General features: G+C 31.6%; 1 protein-coding gene across 1 annotated transcript in view; it reads right to left on the bottom strand.

Annotated features, from left to right (window-relative positions):
• Positions 1-21,857, bottom strand: part of Ptpmeg2 (Protein tyrosine phosphatase Meg2) — a 188,520-nt gene that overhangs the window by 124,915 nt on the left and 41,748 nt on the right. Inside the window, exon 4 of the mRNA XM_075365180.1 lies at positions 14,722-14,862. Coding sequence (XP_075221295.1) covers positions 14,722-14,862 — 141 coding nt within the window. The remainder of the gene's footprint in view (positions 1-14,721; positions 14,863-21,857) is intronic.

Genomic DNA, 21,857 nt, shown 5'->3' with positions numbered 1-21,857 from the left:
GTATGGTATACCAAAAGCAGTAGCAACACCCACTGTTGCTACACAGGGATGGGAAGGTAACGCTTATTACAGGTTGCTTAGCAACCAGACAGAGAGAATCAACAACTTCCCCCTACATCACAACGCAAAACACTACCCTACCCTATAAAACCCCATTCATTCTATTTATTATTTTCTTAACAGAAAAAATATAGTAAAATTATACATACATATACGTTTTGAATAAACATTTTATTTTTCATCACTGAATGACAACTTTTTAATCAACATCAAATTCTAATGGCAATACAAACATATAATTTTTAAAAATAACTACTCTTTTGTGGCAGACTGTGGTAAAGTGACTGATTTACAGCCATAATTGTTATGTAATAAATTATACTAGACAGCAAAATTTGATCCTCTTGGTAACAGTAAATGCATTCTTCCCAGCTGGCACTTTGAAAGTTTTATGTTTTTAAACAGATTCTGACACAAAGAATGTACTGTTAAATTGTTACTGAAACATTTGAAAATAAGAAAGCACTCAATAACTATTCATAAAAATTTTGTTTAAATTCAAAACCAGATGATTAGTTCAATGATTAAATAATCATCAATAGAAAAAAGAAATAAAAGATTATAATGAAACACTACAAAAGATTATTTCTACTTGTAGTAATTGAATTAACTAATGATGAAAATAGCTGTTGATAAAAAATGATGAAATATCATTTTAAAGATTACATTCTAAGTTGTTATTTTTAAATATTTATTTTCCTAACGCATAAAAAAAAAATTATTTTATTAGAGCTATGATTAGTAGTATTTTTTTTTTTTTTTTTTTTTTTTTAAGATTATGTAATTTAATCCAACAATAAAAAAAATTAGCAACAAGCTATTCTTATAAAGCTTCATAAGTTAATTCACACAACTTTAGGGACCCTTTCCACTTGGTCTCATACTTGGAAAAATTTTTTCCAAACTCAATTTTTCTCTATTTAATAAGTAACGATTATTCAAAGACAAGCTGATTTTTTTTTCTGACAGCTGCTACATAAGTGTAATGCAAGAAAATACTTGTAGTATGAATCTGAAGTCAGTTCTATGAAAATTGGGTTTTGGTTATTATTTATTGTTTTGGTTATTTACATGTTTTGGAAAATTTTTTATGTGTACACTTTTTAGATTCAATGATTAGTATGTTTATTCATCTGAGATAAATTGTACAAATCACTGCAGTCCAACAAAAACTACAAAATTATTTTGTATTAACAAAAATATTGCTTCATGTTCCACATACCTTATAATTACTGAATACAACTTGTATTATATAAATATTATAGGTCACAAAATATTGTGCAAGAAAGACAGATGCAGAAGCAAATATAAAAAACAACATTCACCATGAGTAATATCATATTAATAAAGCAAAAATGGATTCATCAAACTAGACAAAAATGAAAGATGTCGTTGGAACAGCAGGTATACTGATCAGGCGAAAACAAATGACAGTTGTAAAAATAATCAACTAAGTAATAAAGAAAGGCAATGAAGTCCAACAACTATGACCAGAAAAGAGGAAAAAAATTTTTCATTTTTCTGTTCACTCTTGTTAGTTTCACAGCTATAGTGATACAATTATGCTGTCGTAGCAGCTACAGCTTATAATGGGAAAGTATATATATATATATATATATATATATATATATATATATATATATATATATCAGTCAAAAAATAAAAAATAAAAATATTGTTTTTTTTTTTTTAAGTTTTGTGCCTTAAGAAGATACTAAAAACAAATAGATTTAAATAAACTGTAAATAACCTGCAAAAAAAGTTTTTTATTCCTATCCTCCCAAGCCCTGTGTGTTTTCATTGTGTATTACTTCATCAAATGCATACATTATGTATTTAACAGTGAAAGCAACATAGTTTTATTTTTATTAAACTTAATTGAATTATTCTTTTGAGTTTTTTACAAACTATTTTTAATTCAACAATTAAATACATAACTTATTGAACTAATTTGTCTGATGAAGTAGTAGTTCACAATCAAACCTCTTATCAAAGTTCACAATCAAACGAAGGAATTTTTTTAAAATGAGATAACAAAAAGAGAGTATTTTTATTCACTTAGGTAGGGAAGGAAAATATCACTGACATCATAAAGAAATTGACACCAGTCCAACCATACAAATCAAGTGTAGAATTGTTAGTTTTGTGGTGGAATTACAAAAATTTAAAAAGTTATGCAAGAATTTAATTTGTGTGTTAACTTTTACCAATGAAATACGTAACATATTTATTCTATACTTTATCTTGCTTAAATGATAATGTACCAATTTGTGAAAAATGTTTATACTAATTTCATTGTTTATTTTATGTTGTATCATAAATTTAATAAGGTAATTCAAAATTTTTATTATTTTTAATTTTAGAGGGGATAAGGAGGCCCAGTTTTATCTGAGAGACACTTTAGTCATTACCCTTTAGTATGAAGCCACTGGATAGAAAAATGATCCATATGTTTCCGGCTATGCCCAATACCAATGAAGTACTGGTTCTTCAGATACTGCCATTCTCAGCATGGAATGCCTAGCAGATCTATAACTATATAACGACAAGACGAGAAGAAGGGCTCACGGTTAAAATAAAGTATTAGGACATGATTGCTGGATTAACTATATCCATGAGAGTGGTGTTAATCTTATCCAGAATTCAATATTTAATTTATACCTGATTTTCAAACATTAATGATTATTTTTATTATACCTGTCGTGATAAAAACAGTATGTAGTAATCTTGTAAGCAAAACTAATAAGTTAAGAGGAGCTGGAGGGGGGGGGGGGAATATGTTTCTTCCTTTCCTTAAAGAACTTAATTTAAGGTAGGAATAGGTTAGAATGTGTTATATGAAAGAAATATTAAAAAAGCAAAATAAATGAAAATACATTCAGCAAAAATCAAAAATATAACACAAAACAAATTAAATGGAACATAGTTCCATCATTGTCTATATTGCCAAAGCAAACATGCAGTGATTTTTTTCATGCTATGAAAAAAGATAAGTAGTAATACTGACATTTTTTTCATTATCGAATACAAAAACCTTTATAATTAAAGTAACATGGATAATAACGAATGCCATAAAAAAGAATATATCAGTATACCAGAAAGAGCTGTCAAAACCCTTTTGTAACCCATATATTTTTATTGTGATTAAATGTTCAGAATCAATCAATGAAACCAAGAGTATAATGGTAACATAATATACAAAAAGTACAAAAATTCAGCACATAACTAATTTCCAAACTAATTAAAGAAAACTGATCAATAATATTAATTTCTTTCTGGTCCCAGACCTAATATTATTTTCAATTTCATTTTGCTATGTCAAAATATTATTACTATGTATATATAGTTCTTTTGCTGGTGACTGTACATGTAGAAGCAATGTACATCCTAACCCCATAGGGGAAGACACCCTCCATGTGACGGTTTCAGTTGCCATGCACCCCCTTTGTACCTACCCTTTATGGGCTTTACTGGAGGTCATCTTCAGTACTTCAGCAATGACATTTTTCAGTCAGGACGCCACCGATGCAAATACCATAAGCGACATTCCCATCAGTGTACTACTAAATAATATAAACTCCAAACAAAACACATCTACCCAAGTCTCAAACAAGACTGAATGACTTTCTAAGAATGAAGGAACTGAACTCAAAAGGTAAAAATGAGTTCGACACACTATGAACCATAAAATGCAACACAAAAACACTAAAAAAACATAACAATACAATAACGCCATAACCAAACAGCAATAAAATAACAATAAAACCAAACATAAACACAAAGAAGGAAAATCCAAGTGAACACCACACCCCTTCAGCGATTCTTTCTTTCGCCAAATATACAATAAACTTTTATATGATCACCCATTAATTTCTGCAATCATCTGTGTTAATTGGAAAAACCAATTAACATAGAGATCAAGTGTCGACCCGATAATGTCAAGATGACAAAGAATCTCCACGTGCATTAAGTCCTACCTAGCACATTCATATATCACATGATAAACATCATCCAACAATCCGCATTGCGGACACATACGAATTTTTTTTTTTTTAGTAAATCAGTTTTATTTTTCTATAATACTGTTTGTTAATAGTTTAGAAAAAATATATTATCTAGCACATCTGGTACATAAAAGTGACAAGAAGCTTTTATTGTTCTTACTGTGAAAAAAGTCTGTAATTCATTTTATTACATTTTATGTGATGCGGTCTATGAAACCATGCCATAAGAAGGAAAAACCAATTTTCTGGTTTTCACTGTTTCTTATAGAACACAAAATTCTGAAAATGTTGACACTAAAATCGACCTTCTATCATAAATATGGAATTTTTAATTGATTTTTCAAATCCGTTTTTGTGAAATGTTGATTTTCAGGAAAATGCATTCAAAGTTTCTGATATGTAAAATTCAATAGCCAAGGGAGAAAGAATGTCTCCATGAGAATATTATATTGAACTTTTCAGAATTTTGCGTGCAGTTATGTTATATATTCTAAAAAAATAAATAGAATCATTTTAACATTTTTTAATAAAAAATAATCATAGGAAGTACTGAAGAAATTGCATTATTCTCACATCAAGAATTCCAAAATCTTTTAGAAATTCTAGTTTCATTGGCAGTTCATTTACTGAAGCCAAAGAAACAAATAAAAGATTACTAATAATACAAAATGAGAGAACTGTTATGAATAAAGTAAAACAAAATCACACAACTTATTACAAAAAATTAAATTGGCAAATTATTATAGACTATCCATTAATCCTAACATACAGGCATAAATATTCAAACACTATTCAGTTAAAAGATAACCACATCAAAATACTGACTAGTAAGAGATTTCATAACACTATTAAGACCTCAACAAAAAAATTTTAAAACATAGCCAAATCACCCGGCTTTTGATTCAGTCCTTGGGAATCCTAATTTAGGAAGGTATGAGGGACCATCCACGTTGTACTGCACCTCTAGGTGTTCGTACCCACGTCTACTGTTGCACCTTATAAGTGTTGACACATCTTCAATTTTTCCAACGTATCTGTGTTCATATCCTCTGTAGAAAATCAATATTATAAATTTTATGTTTGACTTTCTGATATACAATAAAGAATCAACACCACCTACTGCCTTCCAGCAAATGTTTCACTATATTCTCTCCACAATAAACCCAGATGCAGTAGTATACACTAACGGATCAATATAGGACGATACTGTTGGTTAAGTGTTTGTTGTCAAGGATAGAACTTATATATTTGGTCTACCTGCTATTACAAGTGTGTTTACTGCTGAACTATCTGTTACAAATAAGGCTATGAATATCATTAACCCTAAGTATCCAAATATCCTAATTTTCAGTGACAACTAAGACCTAGGCTAAGTTATTAGCCTAAGTTAGTTGACTAAGTTATTAGGCTATGAATATCATTAACCCTAAGTATCCAAATATCCTAATTTTCAGTGACTCTTGTAGTGCTCTCCAAGCCTCATAAAACTTTTATTTCAGACATCCTATCGTCATCGAAATCTACAACACAATCGCGAGTTGAACCATCGTAACAGACAAGTAAGTTTCTACTAGATCCTTAGCCACATGGGGATTCTGGGTAATGAACATGCAGATTCCACTGCTAAAGACGCATGTAGTCAGTCACCTTCTTTCACTACCCGTGTTACTACACCAGATTTTATTAACTGCGTAAAACTCACACTCGGAGCAAAGTGGCAAGATGACTGACTGGATTGCCGCAGTAGAAAACAAACTTTGTCATATCATAGGTACTGTGTTGCCAGATTCCTTTGCCGAGAGGAAGTGGTCCTCTGCCGATTGCGGATAGGACATTTGAGAGGCACTCATGGGTACCTGATGTCAGCCAAAAATACAACACTATGCGTAAGATGTGACTGCCACTTACCTGTGCGCCACATCCTTGTGAATTGTGTATGTTATACGCCTTACATCATAAATTTAAATTGCCCAGGAAAAATCGTCAAACCCTGGGCAAAGGCAAGGAGGTTTTAAACCAAGTGCTGTTATTTCGCTGACGGATCAGTTAATACATAAAATTTAATACTGTTTTTACTAGTTTTTTCAATTTGTTTTCTTTAGTGTTTCTGTTATCCAAGAAGGGGCCCTTTACAGTCCTCTCGGACTTTATTGAATTTTATTTGTTTATATAAATTTTATATTATTTTCTGTTTGTTTTTATTTTTTTTGTTTCGTTTTAAATTTATTTATGTTATTATTCTATGATTTTATTTGTAGTTTTTTGTGATATTTTATTTTTGTTATTAGTTGTAAGTTTTAGTTTTTGTTTTTAATATTGTAGTTTTTAATGTGTTTTAGGTTTTTTAATGTTATTTTAGCTGTGATATTAGTTATAAGTTTTTGTTTGTTTACTTTTTTAATTTTTTCTTTAAATGCAGTTTTAGTTATCTGTTTTTCCTTTTATTTATTTTACTCTGGCTGATGATAACAAGTAGTTTTACGCCCTCAAAAATAAAATTACTAAATTTAGAAAATAATAGTACAATTTGTGCAAAATAATTGACTGAAACTCGTAATTATTATTTTTTATTTGAAAAACAATTTCCTAAGTCTCGTAAAAATGGATTAACATAATAAATATTACAGTATTTTCATTGCAACAAACTCTGAAGAAACCATGCCATAAGTCGCAATGCAGTTTTAACATTACCGACTTATGGCATGGTTTCTAGAATGCGCAGTGGTTACGTTGTTTGTGGTTACTTTCAGAACCACTATTTGTGTCACTTGTATATTCACTATCGCTGTGCCTGTCAAAATATTCAGGAATATTATCGTCAGTAAGGCTTCGACTTGGCCCAGTGCTGGCTCCATTTCAGAAAAAATACACAAAAATGAACAATAACAAACAAAAATCAAACCCTAAAATTAAATAAAAGAATACGAAAACGATTACTACACAAAACTAATTACTATATATTACAAAATAAGTGAGCCCAAAGAAGTATTAGGTTACGTGCAATGCAAGAATGTGACTTTCACAAACAAATAGTAACGTGATTTTCAATATCAATAATTAATTGAAACAGCAATCTAAAACCAAATACTATCAATATACAAGATGTGTTCAAAAAGTAATGAGAATTTTGAAATTTCACGGGTTAATTAGTCCGATTCTCGAGATTTTTTTGTTGTTATATTGGTAAACATGTCTGTAAAGTAACTGTACATTTTTAGCCATATTGGATGTTTAGACTGTTGTCAGCTATCAAAAGAATAACACATGTTTTGGTACAATCAGTGATTTTTTATTTATATAAATAATAGATCAGAGAATCTGTATTAAATGTTGCTATAAGAATGGATGGAATAAGGTGTATGGATGGAATCAAGTGTTTTAAAAATGTTAAATATTGCTTTTGGTGAATATGCTATGAGTAAAGCAAGGGTTTACGAATGGTAAAAGTGTTTCCAAGAAGGTCATGAAGACACTGAAGATGACCACCGCCCTGGACACCCGAGCACATCAACAACCAATGAAAACATGGAAAAAGTGAAAGAAATGATTATGAATGATCGTCAAATCATAATCAGAGAAGTTGCTGATGATATTGGGATAGCAATTAGCTCATGCCACGAAATTTTTTTGGATGTTTTGGGTATGAAACATGTGACAGCAAAATTTGTTCCAAAATTGTTGAATTTTAAACAAAAACAGTGGCGAATGGAAGTTGCTCAGGAGTTGCTAAATGAAATCAACAACGATGCAGAATTACTGAAACGTGTCATAACAGATGATGAAACATGGGTTTATGGATATGATGTCGAAACTAAAGCTCAATCGTCACAGTGGAAGTATTCTGGATCACAAAAACAAAAAAAGCTCGACAAGTATGGTAGAATGTGAAAGTTATGCTCACCATGTTCTTTGATTTTAACGGCGTAGTGCATCATGGTTCTTGCCACAAGGTCAAACAACCAATAAGGAGTACTACCTACAAGTTCAATGCTGTTTACATGAAGCAATCCAAAAAAAAAGGCCTGGATTTGTGGCGAAACAATTCATGGCTTTTGCACCATGATAATGCACCTGCTCACACTTCATTTCTTGTTCGTCAATTTTTAGCCAAAAACAACACTGTAGTGATACTCCAGACATCATATTCGCCAGACATGACCTCACATGACTTTTTTCTATTCCCAAAAATAAATAGAACCTGAGAGGGCCATTTTACAAGCATGAATGAGATTAAAAATGAATAGCTGAAAAATCTATTTTAAATATTGAGTTCCATAAGTGTTTCGAGGATTGGAAAAAGTGCTGGTGTAAGTATAATATCTAATGGAGACTATTTTGAAGGGGATAACATTAACGTAGACGAATAAATAAAATTCTTTCCAAAAAAGAAAAATTCTTGTTACTTTTTGAACTCACCTCGTACACGTAGAATGAAACATATAGAACCAATATACAACACTCTAGCACAATCTAGCTGCAATTTTAATAAATTAAACAAAACTAAACAGAGTACTGATAAATCAGTACCCTGACAGTTCTAGCGCTAAGATCATTACCCACAAGTTCAGGGTAATGATCTATCATTACCCTGATACCCTGATCATGCTTCATCTACAATTAAAAAAAAAAAAATTCACCATCTGCAAATTTATTCCCTTTCCTCCAACCCGATCCCTTCATCTTTATCTAAAGATTCTTTTGTCAAGTATTTTAAATTCATATTAAACAAGATTGGTGGCAGACAGCCTTATTCTTCTCTCTAGATCTAAGTATTCAGTCTGAATATCTTTATTTTCATTGTTGTCCAGATAGAATTCTTCTATCTTTCAAATTTATCAGTCCATTTAGAATAAGGCAAGGGGTAACCTGCAATAATACTTGTAAAATTAATGAAAAGGAAAGAGATAAAGAAATTCTTATGAGAAATTATAAAATATTTTCTATGAAGGAATTTTGTCTATTTATCAAAAAATAATTAGAGCTTTTGAATAAAAATATGGCTACTTTTAAATGTTGTGTTTTTTATTATTAATATCTTTTATGAACATAGGATCACTTAGTCAGTCCATTATCTAAGTCTCTTCAATGGGACTGTTTAGGCTTTGCAGTCCTCCCAGTACTTTTTCATGTGTTCTGATCTTTGTGCCCTTTCTAGTGTTAAAATGTTCATGTTGTGAGTTTTTTCTAGTGAGTGTGAAACTAGTGTTTTTGTTCTTCATTTTCTTGTTTAATTTTATTTTATCTGTGGTGTCTTCTGGTGTAAGGCCAATTTCCTTCAGGTACTCTCTTATTTCTCTGACCCATCTGCATCCTGTCTTGGTGTTTTTTGAGTCGAGCTTGTACTGTACTAGCTGTTTGAGAAGTCTTGAAGTCTGTTTCAGAAGTCTTGACGGGTAGTGAATTACTAATCACCACTACCCGTCTTTCTGGTACTTTTTATTGATGCAGGTTCTTCCAATTGTTTTGATTTTCTTAAGTCTGTCTGTCTTTGAGTGTGTGTTCAGGTGGAAGAGTGTTTCTGCTGCATAAGTGGCTTCTGGTTTTAAACTGTGTGGTAGTGTCTTATTTTTGCATTTATTGATAGGAATTTTACTTTCCCACCTAGCGCTATAGCCATAGAAGAGAAAGTATGGTAATTGGTCCAATTTGGGCATATGGGGTTTTCACTGGATCTTTATGTTTTGACACCAAAGGAACCCAAAAAACCGGATGGAAATTTTGTCGATGTTCGTATATACATATGTTCGGTGTTAGGTGTCGCACCCTAAATCACCTTACATCTACAGACCTACTCAACTGATTTTGACCAAACTTGGCCAGATTACTTGTCTATATGGAGCATTGATGCCATTACATTTTCAGCTTAAAAGGTCAACGGGGTGAAGCTGTAGACCAAAGTTGTCTCAAGATTTCACCTAATTAAGGTCTCATTTTTCTTAGGCACATTTTTTAACAATTAAAAAAAAATTTTTTTGCAAAATCGGACCCCCACCCCAAAAAGTTTCTTAGTAAACTAGTGGCTAATAGGGTATAGTGTGTCATTAGTAGCCTCTCTCACTACACGAGGTGCTAGTGTAGCACTGACGTACAGCTGCTGTAGTTGTCTGCTATGTTATAACATCACAGGTGAGCAGTAGAATTTACAAATAAATAATATTTAAAGTGTAAAAATGTATTTAAAGTGACTGTTAGTATCGCCACACCGATACAGTATGAATGAAATACAGTATGAACGCATGCACTTAGAATCATTAAATTAAATAAACAAAAAATATTATATTTAGATAAAATGATAAATATTTTAATGTGTGCATATGTGTGTGTAAACCATGCATCAGAAAAAAAGCAGCATGGCGGAAAAGTCCTACAACTGTGTTATCAGCTTTTTTTTATTGTAAGTGTACCAGGCTAATTTTTGAGTTTTAGCTAGTTTGTTTCTTCTACTCTGGATCAAGGTTTTTTGTTTAGGTTGTTTGTTATTACTTCTCCGAGGTATTTAAATTGGGTTACTATTTTGGTTTTATAATAGTTTATGTTTACTTCTTTTAATCGTGTTGGTTTTTGGGGCATTATTTCTGTCTTTTTGAATGATATTTTAAGGTCAATTTTATTTGCAATGTTTTGAAATTCTAATATCTGTGAATTAGCTTCGCTGATATAGTTTGCTAGCAGTGCCAAGTAGTTGGCAAAACCAAACAGATTGTTTTGATTTTTCGGCCTATTTTTACTTTAGGGGGCATTTTTTGAGCCTTCCCTCATTACCATTTCTAGAGTGCAGTTAAATAACAGTGGTGAGAGCTCATCACCTTGACGCAGTCCTGCTTTGATCTCATGATCTCAGATGGTTCCAAGAACTCGCCTTTGAATTTTACCTTTGACTTAGTGTTTGTGAGGGTCAGTTTTATCATGTTTATTAATTTGGTATATAGTCCGAAGTGTCCTAGAATTGTTAATAAGGATTCTCTGTAGACACAGTCATAAGCTTTCTTGAAATCTACAAATGTTATCACCAGGTCGCTGTTTATTTTCCTGTAGTAATCCATTATTAGCTTGAGACTCATGATCTGGTCTGAACAGTTTCGCCAGGGTCTGACACCTTCCTGGTATTCTTCTACTTTTTTCTTGAGATATGAACAAGTCCTGTTGAGGATGATTCTTAAAAGAATCTACTTACTTCTATATATCTTACTACTATAATCTTATCTTACTTTTGAATGTTGTGTCTAGAAGTGAGATTCCTTTGTAACTGTTAGGATCTATTTTGTCCCCTTTTTTGTGTAGCAGACGGATGAGAGCTGTCATCCAGTGTTCTGGTAGTTCTTCTTTGATCTAAATGTTGACAAGCTGTTGATGAAGAGCAATTTTTGCTGATCTTCCTGCATGTTTCCGGATGTCTACAAAAGTCTGATCTTCACTCGCTGCTTTATAATTCTTAATCTCAAACAGTGCTTCGTAGATTTCTTTTACTGTGGGAGGGTTAATGTTTTCTGGTGATGTTGTTGAAGTTTAGGAGTTCTATTGGTTCTTCGCAATTTAGGAGTTTGTTGAAATATTTACCAAGGATCTCCGTATTGTTTTTATTATTATGGGCCAGTTTAGAGTTTTCATTCTTTACTAGTAGGGTTGGGGTTGTATTTTTGGAGCTGAATTTTTAAGGCTTGGCAGTAGTCTCTTAAAGTTTTGTGTATTATTGAATTCTTTTTCTATTGACTTCAGTGTGTCTTTATGGTGTTTTTTTATTCTCCTTAGAGTACAGAAGGTTTCTTTTACTAAAAAAGAAAATTTTGAGATTTTGGAAGGATGCTGATTTTTGGGATTGGTGAAATAAAAATGTTTGATGTCTTTTCTCCACTGTTTCATCACATTCGCTGTTCCACTATTGATGCTTTTTTACAGGATTTTATTGGGGCTAATTCTTCTGCGATTTGTTTAAGGTTGTTGACTAGATCTTCCAATTTATCTATGATTATAACTTTTTCAGTTGCTTTTTGGTAATTTGCATTCTTGATTAGTTGGGTAGGATACATTTTTCTTTTAAGTTTAAAGGCTTAGTTTTGTTACTTTCTTTGGGGAGTAAATTTAATTTTAATTGTGACTATATAGTGATCTGAGCCTGTGTCTACTCCTCAAAGGACTTTTACATTGTAATCTCCTTGTGGTGGTGTTTGTCGATGCAGACATGGTCTAGTTGCCATTTTCCTTTAGTGTAGTCAGGATATGTTTCCAGATTTTGAATTTTTGAGGTTTCCTCTTGAAATATGTGGATTTTGAGAGTAGGTTATGGTTTCTGCAGAGATCGACAAGTCTCTGTCCATTTTTCCTTGTTTTCTTTTGGGCAGGCCATTTTCCGATGATGTCATGGTATCTTCTTTCTCTACCTAGTTTTGCATTGAAGTCTCCAATTAATTGCTTAACACAGTTTTTTGGGACAGTCAGGTTGAGTAGAACTTTTCTGTTTCTTTACGGTCTTTTAGAGTTATTTTTAATATTAGTGGGTGCATGGGCTTTTATTATAGCGTAGATTTATATTAGGTGCTTTTAGAACGAGAATTGAGATTCTCGGGGATTGTGACCTGAATTCTTGTACGGTTTTTTTTTTAGGCTAACTAAAAAGCCTGTTCCAAACTGTGGGATGTTTTTCATCACTCTCTTCCCAGGTATACTTTGTAGAACCTATATCCTTGAGATTCCATGATGGTTGGTGTTTATTATTTCTTGTAGACCCATGATGAGAATTTTGTATTGGTCCATTAGGCCAGTTATTATTTTTAGTTTGCCAGCCTGCAAATTTACATTGTGAATGGAAATGTAGGTGATTTGCTTTGGTTTGATTTTGGACTTTGTATTTTTCTTGTTCATGTTTGTTGTGTTGGGGCATTCCAATGCTTCCAATTGCATGTTATCTTCTAAGTGGCAGCCTACCATATCTGAATGCTGCCTTCTCTGAACTCTAATGTTGCTTGGTTCAGCCAGTGGAGTATTCCTTAAAAGACCTTTCATGATTGACTGTCAAGGGATCATCTGTGATGGGATTAGGTGCTGAGTTACAACTCTAGATGTGATCTAGTGAAGTGATATTGAACATAAACAATCACATATGTTACACAATAATCTCATAGCATCTTTGGTTTTCTTTTTCTTGTGCTTACTCAATTTTAATAACTGATATATCAGAATATGCAAAAAAACAATACAATTATCTGTCAAGAGACTAATTATACTAATCGTAACTGAGTTACCTCTAAAAATATATTTGTAAGAATTGATTGTTTTTCCATACATCTTGTTCATAACTTTCACAATTTTGACGATAGAATAAAAATATCAGTAATTGTGAGCCTGAACAGCATCAACTTAAATATATCTTGTATTGGAATATGATGGACAATCAAATTAGTATAAAACAGAAAAACATATAGTAGTCATCAGAAAGTAGGCTTTAACTGTGTAGGCTTCATAGCTGACAAGGCCTCAAATATGTACGTACGTACATCAGTTTCATAGGAGTGGTGTCAAAAAATATTAAAAAAATTGAAAAAATCAAAATTCAGTTATTATTCACTGTATAAAGTTAAAAATAAGGAAAAATGCAGGGTATTTCATAAGTTTTAAAGGTTTTAAATTTTTTTCTTTCTATAATCAAGGTTTTGAGCTATTGCAGAAAACTTCATTCTATTTTTCTTATATCTTCACAAAACATTCAATAGCGATCTTATTCTATAGAGTTAACTAGAATCTTAATAAGATAAAAACTGAACATTTCAAACAAAAATGTTAATGGCTATTAACCGTTTCATTTCTCAATGTCTATCTTTACTATATTACAAATGCCTACCTCAATCATAACAAGAATTACAGAATTTATTAAATTTTACTTAAAGTAATCAATCCTTATTTCTATCAACTTATAAATACTGCAGTTAATATGATTCACATATCACAAAATGGTATGCCTCAGTAGCGCTAAATTTTAAACAACACAAAGAAAACATCAAATTCTAATAAATGCTATTTCACAAGAACTCCAGAATGCCAATCAAAACATTAAGTTTAATACCCAAGTTGCTAAATACAATCTACATTTAAAAAATGCCCTAATCAACTAATTCCAAAACAAACTGTGTTCCCATTTCTAACGTCTTTAAACACTAAAATTTCCCCATTAACAAAATTGGTAATTTCCACTAGATCCACTTTTCCAGTTTCACCATACTTTTCTAACAATTCAAACAACTATAAAATTCTTGGTTGATGAAAGATCCACTAAATCGTTTAGTCTTCTAATAGTTTAATCTTTAATGAAAGAAGCATTATTTTGTAATTATAGACATATTAACTACTGTAAAAAAAAACTCAAAATTAGCAAGCACCATTGAGAGCTCCCCTTGTATACTGGTTTTTCCAAACAGAATTCCAATACCATTCAAAGAAAGCGTTTGAACAACTGAATAAATATGTAAATTAATTAAATTTATATTTAATTTTAAGTAGATTTTCAAAAGGGAAATTTAGAAAAATATACATATTCCTAAAATCATTAAAAGTAGATTATTCACATAAAAAAAAAAAAAAACATATATATAAAAATAGTTAAATCAGTTGCATAAACTGTACTGAATACTGTAATAAATCATAAGTGAAAAAAAATTAAACTTACCTTTAATAATGTAAGTATTTTTTGACTAAGATCATAATCAAAATTTGAATATTTAGAATCAGACATATCATAAATGAATACAAGACCACTGCGCTGTGTATCAACGCTCTCTAACGCACAGTCTAATTGATAAACAACACCCTGAAACAAAACATAAATTTAATATAATAGTAGTAATTACATGACATATTTACAGACAATAGAATATATGTCTTTTTAATGCTATTAAAGGAAAGATGCTATGGTTATCCAGAAAGTAAGGATTGTCCGCGCATCAAATTTACACAACTTCACTCACAACAATGGGTCAAAGCCAGCTGATCTCAGTTGTTTTTCTGGTGCTGTATGACTTTTTGTATCTGTACTGTGACATGGAACAATTTTGCATGTGTGTATAATGAATAAAAAAAAAAAAAATCTGCTGACTGTGAGGTACAATCAGTCGTATGTTTTTTGAATGCATATGTTCATCCTACAGAAATTCCTGTCAAAATTACTGTCTTATATGATGACAGTGTAATGAATGAAAATAAGGTATGAAAATGGTGATGTTTATTTAAGACAGGGTTTTACATTTTTATGTTTTATCTTTTCATGTTCAGCAACAATCAGGATGTCCTACTCTCATTACATAACACCTGAAAAAGCAGATTGACAGAAAGAACCAGTGTTTCATGCTGAAAGACAAACTTAGTGATAAATTTCCTATGTGTTCATGGTTTCTTTTACATGAAATTGTGACTGTTCGCCTAAATTACTCTAAAATTTGTGTCCAATAGATCCCAAGAATGTTGACAATCACAAAAATAATACATGTCTGCTGCTCTGTCATTCCAGGAGTGGTACTGTAGATATGGTGATGAAATGCTGGATCACATAGTGACTGGCGATGAAATACGGGTTTTGCAGTACACACCAGAGAGTAAATGTCAATTGCTTCAATGATACCATTCTCAATCGCGTTCAAGCCAAAAATGTTTAAAGAAACAATTTCAAAATGCAAAATGATGACCATAATTTTTTGTGATCATCAGAGAGTCTTACTGTGTAAGTTTATACTTCATGGAGAGACAATTAATGTCAACTCTTATTCAGAAATTTTGATGAAACTTTGTTGCCCAATTCAAAATTACTGGTATGGCCTTTAGATTTGTGGAGTGTGTTTGTTTTATGACAATGCACTTCCACATACCACCAAAAAAGACTGTTGAACTTTCAAAGGTTTTGGACGGGATGTTTTTAATCATCCACTGTTGAGTCTAGATCTTTCTCCAAGCAATTTCCAACCATATGAAGGAATTTCTTGTTGGCTACCAATATGAATAATGTCAACATCAAGACGGCAGTTTGCGAGTGGCTTAATGGACTGGTGACAGATTTCTTTGACAATGGCATATAAAAACTAGTGCCACATTTTGAAAATGCTTGAAAGTAGAAGCTGATTATATGGAAAAATAGCTTAATAAAGTAGATTTTGATGCATGTATTCAAGTTAAAATAAATACAATAAGTTTGTTGAAAAACAAACTTAATGATAAAAACCAGTTTTTACTTTCTGGATGACACTCATGGTTCAATTAAATCAAAGATAAATAAAATAATAATCCTAGTTATTCATTACAAAAAATAATAAAACAACCTACTGAAGATAGAAAGTGATAACCTCATTCATTAAAAATATTTATTTGTTACGATTGCGCATAATATTTGATTTAATACATGATTAAATCAAAATTTCATTGTTTCAATAAACCAAATAAGTCAATGATATCCAACCAAATTTTTTTTTTGTCTTCAGTTATTTGACAGGTTTGATGCAGCTCTCCAAGACTCCCTATCTAGTGCCAGACGTTTCATTTCAATGTACCACCTACATCATACAACCTAACAATTTGTTTTACATATTCCAAATGTTGCCTGCCTGCACAATTTTTCCCTTCTACCTGTCCCTCCAATATTAAAGCGACTATTATAGGATGCCTTAACATATGGCCTATAAGTCTGTCTCTTCTTTTAAATATACTTTTCCAAATGCTTCTTTCTTCATCAATTTGCCGCAACACCTCTTCATTTGTCACTTTATCCACCCATATGATTTTTAACATTCTCATATAGCACCACATTTCAAACGCTTCTAATCTTTTCTTCTCAAGTACTCTGATCGTCCAAGTTTCACTTCCATATAAAGCTATGCTCCAAACATACTTTCAAAAATGTTTTCCTAACATTTAAATTAATTTTTGATGTAAACAAATTATATTTCTGACTGAAAGCTCATTTCATGTGTGCTATTCAGCATTTTATATTGCTCCTGCTTCATCCACCTTTAGTAATTCTACTTCTCAAATAATGAAATTCTTCTACCTCTGTAATCTTTTCTCTTCCTATTTTTATATTCAGTGACCCATATTCATTATTTCTAGTACAATTCATTACTTTCATTTTGTTCTTGTTTATTTTCATCCGGTAGTTCTTGCGTAGAACTTCATCCATGCCGTTCACTGTTCCTTCTAAATCTTTTTTTACTCTCAGCTAGAATCACTATATCATCAGCAAATCATAGCATCTCTATCTTTTCACCTTGTACTGTTACTCCGGATCTAAATTGTTCTTTAACATTATTAACTGCTACTTCTATGTAAACATTAAAAAGGAACGAGGATAGGGAATATCCTTGTTAGACTCCCTTTTTTATTATGGCTTTTTTCTTATGTTCTTCAATTATTGCTGTTGCTGTTTGGTTCCTGTAAATGTTAGCAATTGTTTTTCTATCTCTGTACTTGAACCCTAATTTTTTAAAATGCTGAACATTTTATTCCAGTCTACATTATTGAATGCCTTTTTTGATGATTTCTGATGCACGAGTAGTTAAGCTAATTGTTCTGTATTCTTCACATTTATTTGCTCCTGCTTACTTAGATATCACGACTATAACAATCTTTTTGAAGTCTGATGGAGTTTCCCCTTCTTTGTAAATATTACACAACAATTTGTATAATCTATCTACTGCTTCCTTACCTGCACTGTGCAGTAATTCTGCATGTATTCCATCTATTCCAGGAGTCTTTCTACCATTCAAATCTATAAATGCTCTCTTAAATTCAGATCTCGGTATTCTATCTCCATTTTCATCCTCTTCAACTTCCTCTTCTTCCCCTATAACACCTGTTTCTAATTCATTTCCTCTGTATAACTCTTCAATATATTCAACCCACCTATCAATCTTTCCTTTCGTACTATAAATTGGTTACCATCTTTGTTTAACAAATTATTAGATTTTAATTTATGTACCACAAAATTTTCCTGTATGCTCGTCTATTTTACAATGATCATTTCTCTTTCCGCTCCTGAACACTTTCCTTTAATCCACTCTTTTTTAGCTAGTTTGCACTTCCTGTTTATAGCATTTCTTAATTGTCGATAATTCCTTTTACTTTCTTCATCACTAGCATTCTTATATTTTCTACAATTACCCATCAGCTGCAATATATCCTCTGACATCCAAGGTTTTCTACCAATTCTCTTTGTTCTGCCAGAAGTTCAGATCTTCTGATTTAAGAATTTCCTTTTTAACATTCTCCCATTCTTCTTCTACATTTTCTACCTTATATTTTTTACTCAGACCTCTTGCGATGTCCTCCTCAAAAATCTTCTTTACCTCCTCTTCCTCAAGCTTCTCTAAATTCCACCTATTCATCTGACACCTTTTCTTCAGGTTTTAAAACCCTAATCTACATTTCATTATCGCTAAATTATGGTCGTTGTCAATGTCTGCTCCAGGATATCCTTTGGAGTTGACGAGTTGATTTCTAAATCTTTGTTTAACCATGATATAATCTATCTGATACCTTTCAGTATCACTAGGCTTTTCCATGTATATATTCTTCTATTATGATTTTTAAATGGGTTGTAGGCAATTACTAAATTATACTTCAGGCAAAACTCTGTAAGTCGGTCCCCTCTTTCATTCCTTTTGCCCAGCCCATATTCATCCACAATATTTCCTTCCTTGCCTTTTCCAATTCTTGCATTCCAATCTCCAACTATTATTAAATTTTCATCTCCTTTTATGTGTTTTATTGTTTCATCAATTTCTTCATATACACACTACCTCATCATCATCATCATGGGCACTTGTAGGCATATAGATGTTAACAATTGTTGTCGGCTTAGGTTTTGATTTTATCCTTATTACAATAATTCTGTGGCAATGCATTTTGAAATACTCTACTCTCTTCCCTATCTTCTTGTTCACTACGAAACCTACTCCTGCCTGTCCTTTATTTGAAGCTGTGTTAATTATTCTAAAATCACCTGACCAAAAGTAGTTTTCCTCTTCCCACCGAACCTCACTAATTCCTTCTACATCTACATTTATCCTATCCATTTCCCTCTTTAAATTTTCTAATCTATCAACTTTTTCTAGACTTCTAACATTCCATGGTCCGACTAGTAGAATGTTATTTTTTAATTTACTGGTGACCCCTTCCTTAGTAGTCCCCACCCGGAGATCCAAACAGGGGACTAGTTTACCTCCAGAATATTTTACCAAGGAAGGTGCCTCCAACTTCATTACATGGAAATGCAGAGAGTTACATTTTCTTGGAAAAAAAAACAGCTGTAGTTTTACATTGCTTTCAGCTGCGCATTACTCAGAAGATAGAGTGATGATTAAGTCCTCCTGACCTACGCTCTAAATAACTTCTGAAAGAGCTGCTGCCCTCTTTCAGGAATCATTCCTTAGTCTGGCTCTCAATAGATACCTCTCCGATATGGTTGCACCTTCAGTCCAGCTACTCTGCATCACTAAGCACTCAAGCCCCCTCACCACTGGCAAAGTCTCATGATTCATAGAGGGAGCCAACTAATAAAACATCAATTAAACAGATAAAAAGAAGCAAATTCCAACCTAACAACTGCTTAGGTTTGTTTTCTGGTTATATAATAAAAGCTTACCAATAGGTAGTAGCAAATCTGTTACAGCAGTTTTTTTTTCTATTAATTTAATTCATTGACCTAAAATTTTTATCATGAATCTAAATAATGAAGATGTATTAAATGGAAATGCTAAAAAAAATTTCATTAATCAGAATCTCCAAAAAAAGGACCATGTGAATTTAGATAACCCTCAAAAAAGATGTTTCCAAAAAAAAGATCCATCTTATAATAAAAGAACTGTTACAATGTTTTCCTTAGTGCACATGAATGATAGTTTAAATGTTCAATTAAAAGATCAGAAATTTGAATAGTAAAAAACATGATTCTTTTGTAGATGTATTAAAATAAGAATTTTTCCAGCAAAACAAAGCGATGACCAGTTTGTCCATTTTATTTGTGTTAAAAATTATCACCTATAATTGCATCAGTAACATACACACACAAACTGTTCAAAGTGTTTGAACAGTGTGTGTTTATCAAACACACACTGTTTCAAAATGAATGATAAAAATGCAAAACCACTGAACTACAGAAGTACAATACTATCTACAAAATCCATGGCGACAAGGCTGACAGCATCAAAGGCTAAACACAAACACTAAGTTTCCAACCATATAAAAACACCGATTTGTAAATTTTATGAACAAGACACTAACAAATTACAACAAAAAACAAGAAAGAGTGAAAAAAACAACAAGAAAAGATTAATAATAAAAATTTTGTAATGAAACATTTTTTAGCCTCGCTTTGAGACTAAAAAAAATGAATAGTTAAAAACACTTAAACTAAATGAACAACATGAGCAGTTTAACTAAAAGAACAATTGAATGAATTATGAACAACGCAAATGAACAATGTGGATTAAAACATGCAAGACAATATTTATTATAAAAAATAGTAAATTCAAAACAGCAACATAACAATAGATTAGAACATAAATGTTTGTATCACTCACAAGTAAGAATAGCAGAAACATCAGAACAGTAAAAAAGCAGATTAGAATGTGACTGTTTAAACCATTAACAAACTAAGGAATCTGAAACGCTGTAAAATTCAATTCACAGACAGACGGTCTTGAAAAGAAATTTCCAACAAATAAAAAAGTTATCAACCATTTTAAGATAGATAAGTTCTCATCATTGACTCATTGACATCATGAAGAACTTCAATGGAACTTTTCCTCGACATGGAGCCAACTTGAATGCAGATCATGAAGATATCAAGTAGCACAAGAAGAATGTTAACAGACACAAACACACACGCACTCTCTCTCTCTCTTTCTCTCTGTCCCTTCTTCTGTAGCCAAGTTAGAATGTATATGTTTGAAATTGTGTATCTTTGAACTAATTTTCTATCAAAAACAATTTATGAAACAATTTACACCATATTGCATTATCATCCACAATGAATGTGTATGCAAATTTTGACCCAGTTAACTTTTTATTGGGAAGTAGCTTAAAAATAGATCCAAAGTTTGGTGGGCAAAGTTTTGAACATACTGCCACTGACATAACAACAAACACAAAGAGTAAATTAAATAAAAGCATATAAAAAAAGGATGGTCACTCAACAAACAATACTTTGCATGTTAAGCACAATATATTGTAAATACAAAAAAAAGTTTCTAATGATTACATAAATAAGTTTGTTTTATGTTCTTTTAGTAAGTAATTTGCTGTAGTCTTTAATCTAATATAATACAAACAATGGTTCATGTGAAATGTTAAAACTTTGTTTGCAATGAATGATTGAAAGCAATATGAATTTTACTTTTTATTTTATTTTTTTCAATAATTGACTGTCAGTGATCTTCTGATACTAATGTAATGTAGATCATCTGAATGTCATTATAATCCCCTAATATTTGACTTTATCCATTAGCCAATGGTTCCTAAATTTACCCCGAAATCCTTCGAGGTACTCCTAAAAACCACATACTGATATCTGAATACTAGTAGACAGTCCCCATTATCTAAATAATTATTTAGAGCTTGTCCTATAAAAACCACATTATCATAATTCTCTAATATCAAATGCACACATAATCATCCTCTAAACTTCAATCTTTACATTATCATCTGTCATTCATTAATATACTTCCTATAAATATAAATTAATCAAAGCTGGAGTCTTTCAATACTCTTGATGTGAGCCTTTTTTAACTATAAAAGACCTACACAATTTCCATCCAGACTTCA

This window comes from Lycorma delicatula, chromosome 1 (genome assembly GCF_047948215.1).
Source record: "Lycorma delicatula isolate Av1 chromosome 1, ASM4794821v1, whole genome shotgun sequence".
Lineage (NCBI taxonomy): Eukaryota > Metazoa > Arthropoda > Insecta > Hemiptera > Fulgoridae > Lycorma > Lycorma delicatula.
This window is presented reverse-complemented; position numbering and strand designations above follow the sequence as displayed.